The 6,000-nt window shown below is 38.4% G+C and overlaps 1 protein-coding gene across 1 annotated transcript in view; it reads right to left on the bottom strand.

Annotated features, from left to right (window-relative positions):
* Window positions 1-1,117: 1,117 nt before the first annotated feature.
* Window positions 1,118-6,000, bottom strand: part of STAT4 (signal transducer and activator of transcription 4) — a 37,906-nt gene continuing 33,023 nt past the window's right edge. Inside the window, exons 21-23 of the mRNA XM_005415970.2 lie at window positions 5,421-5,487; window positions 4,842-4,950; window positions 1,118-2,723 (exon numbers count right to left, since the gene is read on the bottom strand). Coding sequence (XP_005416027.1) covers window positions 2,697-2,723; window positions 4,842-4,950; window positions 5,421-5,487 — 203 coding nt within the window. The 3' untranslated portion in view covers window positions 1,118-2,696. The remainder of the gene's footprint in view (window positions 2,724-4,841; window positions 4,951-5,420; window positions 5,488-6,000) is intronic.

Raw genomic sequence — 6,000 nt, 5'->3', positions numbered from 1 at the left:
CCATTCGAGCCCGCTTGGCCAGCCCCTGCGCCCGTAAACTGCTGGCGGCTGAGCCTTCCCTTCCCTGCCCTTCCCTTCCCGCTCTCTCTTGGTCTAGAGTAGCCTTTTTGGGTTTTGTGTGGTGCTTGAAGCTGACAAAGAGTGGGATGTTGAAGTCCAGGCTTTGCTGTGGGTTTTCAAATGTAGTCTGTGCCCCTTTGCTCCTCAAGTGGAGGCGGCAGGTCTTACTTCATGAAAAAATAAAATAGGAAGTCTGTTTGGTAAACGTCGTGATGTGAAATACTGGGCACCACTAGATCTATAAACATGGCTATGAATAAAAGCTATGAAGAAGGTAACTGACAGGTTTTGTGTTTATTAATTAGAATCATTACAGTGACGCACCAAGACAAAGCACAAAACAATCACGTTTTTTTACTTTGCCGTTGCAAAACACAGCACAAGCACAATTAGTAGAACTACATAAAAGATTTTTTTTTCTTTCTGGTAGCATCTGAGCACCCCATTTTTGTGTTTTTCCTCCCACCATCGTTTCATTGGAGAGCTGTGTTCTTATTCATTGTGGCATAAGGACAAAATTCTCACTTTTTTAATGGAAGGACTGTGTGTATTCATCCTACAGATAAATTATTCCAGTCTTCCTTTAAAGCAGTGAAATGATCTCAAGGCAGATCTTTTCAACAAGACATTAAGTTTACTCTATGCAAAAAATCTGTTCAGAAGCAATAGCAGGAACCATCATGCCAAAACCTGATCCATGGTGCTGTTCAGAAACACCAGTTACACTGAAGTTAATACTTGGGAGTCTTGAAGGGTTGCCTTGCATGAGAGCAGGGAAGAAGGAAAAAGGAGACTGGTTCTCATGCCATGTCTGATCTTGTCTTACAGTCCTTCTCATGAACTTGATGTGGTCAAAAATAAAAGGTATCCCGTATTTTGTTTGTATTAAGATTGTGAGAAGAGGTTAGAATGAAAAGACATGCAACAGCTGATGTCAGGGAGGTCGTGTTTCCTGCTTTAGAATTGTGTTGCTGTCTGTAGCTCAGTTTAAGGTCAACCAAAAGGCAGCAAGACTGTTTTTGTTGTGCCTTGGAAAAAAATCCACAGAGTCCGAGTATGCAGCTTGAAGCCAAAATCAGATTTTATTCATGCTGGTTATATAAATTACAGATATTACCAAGCTATATACAGAATTGCTCTTGTTTTTTATTTTATACGTGATGCTTGCTGAACTTACATGCAGCTTGCTTTGAATCACTCAGTGTAATGAACAGAGATGTGCTTGTTTCTTTGAAATTCACTTCCATGTATCACAAAAATATCTCATTACTTTGTTTCCGCTCACTCACTTTCAACTAACCTAAAGAGCATGGGTGAAAGGAGAAATGAAAGTAAAATCTATGTCTTACTGATTCAAGGAGGTTCTGTTTTCATCACAGAAGTCTCATTTATACCTACTTGAGAAAGCTGTAAGGTGCAAATGTTCAAGGGTTTGTGTTTGCATGCATTAATTGTGTGTTCTGTGGGCAAAGCTTGCATTTTGATTGAGCCTGCATTTGTGAAATACAGGGGCCTTGGAGTTGCCTGTTTATTATTCTATTAACAGAGATTTTAGGGTTAACACTGGGGGAAATAAAACCAAAACAACAAAACCAAACAACCTAAACTCAGTGGTAAACATGTCTGAAAGGAAAAAAAAGGAGGGCAAAATTAGTTTTTACAAAAACTAATTGTCCTACTTATTAAGTGAGCCTGTGACAAGCATGTAATATCCTGTCACACAGCACAAGTTTCCAGGTGGTCAGCAAATGCTGCAGCTCTTCAGTAACTGTTTTTTAAAATTGCTTCCCTGTTGCCATTGACCAGTTAGTATCCAAACTGTGTCCGATTGGGGTTTTTTATTTGTGGACTTTCTGACAGTACTTGCTGGGGTATCTGAGTGCCTTCTGCCCAAACAGATTTACTTCTGCAACTATTCTGTCAGAGGGGAAGTTTTACTAACTCTCTCTTCTAGTGGAGAAATGGAGACAGCCTTTTCACCACCACAAGTTTTATGTCTGCTTCCTTTCTGGAACTCCCTTCTCTCTCCAGCCTTGCCTACCTGCCTTCCACAACTTCTGCTGTGGTGCCAGATAAAAATCTATGTTGGTGGCAATTCATCTTTGAATATTCCAGAGGTATCTGGGGATTGCTTTTCTCCAAAGTTAGGGGAACAAGAATCTTTGGTTTGAAATAGTATCTGAATCAGTGGTGTATAAGATTATAAATAAGCAGAAAGTATTTAACATCATAAATCCTAATTTGTCCAAACACATTAATGTCTTTCATTATCTTTATACGCTGTCTTCAGAAGCAAAACATTTTGTTCTTATGCTCTCATATTTACAGCAATTCTATGGAAATTAGTTAAATTAGCAAGTCAAATTTATCTCTGCTGGGACCCCACTGAAGTCAAATGACTCCCAAACCGGAAAGGATTTGGTCTTTTTTTGGTGACAACTGCAAATCTGACTTGCAAAAGACTGTTTGAATCCCTAAGGAGAAAATTCCTTGTTTATGTGTTGTTGAAAGAGGCCTAAGAATAATGTAATGGTTTCTAGAAAAGCTGACTTTCAAGGTGACGGGAAAAAAAAAATTATGACTTCTTTAACCCATCCAGTGTTCACACAATTACTGCTTTTTCCAGTATGTGCACTTCAGTCAGTTGAGTAAGGAGAACTCAGCTAGAAGGAAAAAGGGAAAAATTAGTCTCATGGCACTCACAGCTGTTCATTCAAAAGAAAACACAGATGAAACCTTCTCTGGCTGAATGTAACTGCAGAGTCACTTTCAAAATGTCATATAAACTGATAAGGATCTGAAAATCTTGTTTCTAGTTGTTTATAAAATAGAGGAATGCTCTTTACAAGACACTGTGGAGGAAACTGTTGCAGTAAGAATAAGCATGGTATTTATTTTTGTATGAACTTTGTGGTTCTTGAAGCCTGTGGATACGTATAGCAGGGTTCTTCCTGGAGTCTTATTCTTTTAATGGGTAAGGGAAGCTGGACTGGGGGGGGGATAGAAGGGAGTTCAGCAAGACTGCAGAAAGTATATCTTGCTAAGAGTGAGTTACTCAGTTGTAGGATATTTTGTCCTGCTGCAGATTTCACTCTTGTTTTCTGTATCTCACATGATGCTTTTTTGTTGGCATTTCATGCCATTTTTTGCTTTAATAGTGTAAATTGTCTGCTTGCTATACTCAGCCAGCTCTTCAGCAGGGTAGATTGTTGTGTGAATTTGATAAAGAAAAAACCTCCGTATTTTCCTCATTTCCATTTAGCAAGGTAAATTGAATGGAAAAGGCAAGGAAGGAATTCTTTAAAAATCTTCTAAAACTATTTTTCTCATGCAATTTCTAGCAGACATTTCTAGTAAGAGCCTACAGAAATATCACTTACCATCTAGCAGCACTGAACCACTCGGCTTGGTACCTTTAAAATTGTATTTAACACTTGCAGTTTGCTGCCAGGCACATTCTTTTTGTCAGATTATGACCTTAAACGATGGCCATGGTCACAGCTAATTTTGAAGCTCTGAAGAGAGCTGGTTTGAGATTTACTGAACATGCAAGAAGAAACCAAAAATGTTTGGATGCTGATGTTAACTGAAAGTGAATCCAACTGTTCTTTACTCTGACGAAAATTCAGGAAAGCAAATGCGTGCATTGTTCGTAAGTGCAGTTGAGGAGGTCAGAACCATTTCCACATGTTATAAACCAAAATAGAAATGAGTGGGGACATGTCCTGCATTGGGTGGGGTAGGTTTTAATGCAGAATTTTAATTCAGGCTGGTTATTTTGTTTTCAGCTAAAGAACTAGTTTGTCACGAGTGCTATCGGAGAAAAAAGTGAAGAATAAAAAAAGGTATCTTGCTCTTGAGTGGATTTTCAGGTTGATATATTAAAGAACTCATCCACTTGTATACGAAGTTTAACTGTACTTCTAATCACTGGCAATCAGGATTCTGGTTTAGTTTGGTTCTGTTTGTGGGTAAGGAGAAGTGTTTACAGAGAGGCATTTGAAGGGGAGTTGGCAGGCTTTTAAATACAAAACCATTTTAAGATCATAAATCATTGAACATACACAAAGTTAAGGGCTAGTGTTAAAAAAGGAGATTTTCTTCTAAAGCTGCTAGAGCCAAACCACTGCTGTGTTTGCTGTCTGCTGGACAAATCCCACCTGGCTATATATCACTGTTCTAAGGACTCTGAGCCATGATGATTCAGAACATAATTTCTAGTCAATAAAGAAAAGAAGAATTTTTTAAAAAATATGATGTTCATAGAGTATTTTCCTAACCTTTCTATATACTAAGCTAAAATTACTTTTCTTTGCTGAAAGTGTTTTAGTTGACTTTTAATTTTGCACCCCTTTGAAACCCCATGTAAAATCTTGCAGTGTGAAAAAGTTGTGCAAGTTTGCTGAATTGGAAATTATCATATTCCTTGGGCAGCTCCCCTGAGCAAGTCCAGGCTTTTGTGCTGTCCAGAGAATTAGTATAGGTGGCATGTATTTGTCAGTGCAAAGCCTTCATTTGTGCAAGAACTCTGGGATCTTTGTGTTCTGACATTCATGATTCATTGCCCAGCATGTCAGGCAAGTCCAGTGCTTTCAAGATGCTTGCAGTATCCTGCACCATTTAGAATAGGAAATATCTGCACCATTGTTTCAGAATGTAATGAAGCAAGTGATGAAAGAGCTCTGATTCATGGTTGTACAAGCAGCCTTTTATTAACCAGCATCTGTGCTGTATCCTGTTTGCTTAATATTTACTTATGAATGGGAAAGTTTACAACTTACAGCAGTTTCAATGGCTGTGGGACTCAGGTGTTCTCTCAGCACAGCATAAACGCTTGGAGACATTGGAAGAAGATCTGATGGAGAATGTGGTTCTGTAGAGTCATTTAAGCTAAAAAGAAAAAAAAAGCAAAAATCATCTAAGAAAAAACTTGAATCCCTCTATGCATGTCAGTGGAGTATGATGAATGGTTTTTAGGTTTATTAACCCTGTACTCAGGCTTGCTGGTGGCCCTGTAAGCTCATGCAACAACCTGATATACACTTAAAAATGTAGGAGGTTGAGTCAGGTTTGTCCTCTTTCCTTGCTCCTAACATCAGCTGCTGGGGAAAAAAGAGAGTCAGTGAAAGAAAAGTAGATCAGAGTACCATAAAATGTGCAATTTTTTCAAATGGTTTGCCCCATTAATGGAAAAAAGCACTCTACAGGTGAAGTCCTTTACTCCCCTTTCTTGTCTTTAGCAGTCCTTGCCAAACTATTTTCAAACAGTTTGGGGAAAGGAGGCAGGGGAAACTCTGAAATGGGATGTAGATGAAATATAAATAACTGGTGAAGTGTAACACATCTGTGAGGATACTTACATTTTGGAGACTGGGATAAATACAGAAGGAACATAACCTTTCCCTCCTCCATCCGAGGGCTTTGAGACTAGAATAAAGAGTAGAGAAATTAAATATTGTCTAGTCATTTTATTATCTATTTGAAATAGATTATTTGCTTAAGTGCTGCAGGCAATAATAAATTGTAAAGTCCCTGCATAAATAAGTAGCCATGAAAGTGAGGGGAATTCCTGAGATTAGTCCTTGAGTTCAGATCTTAGTCACAGAATTGCCTGTGCTCCCCTGATATGAAACACAATATAATACTGCAACTGATGAAAGAGATTTCGTTAGGCCTTCAAAGCAAATACACAATTCTTTAAGTTTGGTACTCTGAGCCTGCAGATTTCAGTTCTGCAAAGGCTTGGAGCTCTGCCTCTACAGATATAGCTTCAGCAATGTGTTTTGAATTCCAATTCTTTTGCACGAAATTAAGCATATATGGAAGATTTTAGATGATTGGAGCATTAGGCAAAGTCCACAGAGTTAAAATGAAGAGGGAGAAAAATACTGTAGCCTCCAAATATTTTTGGGTTGTGTAGGAATTTGAGTTCAAATGGAA

This window comes from Geospiza fortis, unplaced genomic scaffold (assembly GCF_000277835.1).
Source record: "Geospiza fortis unplaced genomic scaffold, GeoFor_1.0 scaffold112, whole genome shotgun sequence".
Lineage (NCBI taxonomy): Eukaryota > Metazoa > Chordata > Aves > Passeriformes > Thraupidae > Geospiza > Geospiza fortis.
This window is presented reverse-complemented; position numbering and strand designations above follow the sequence as displayed.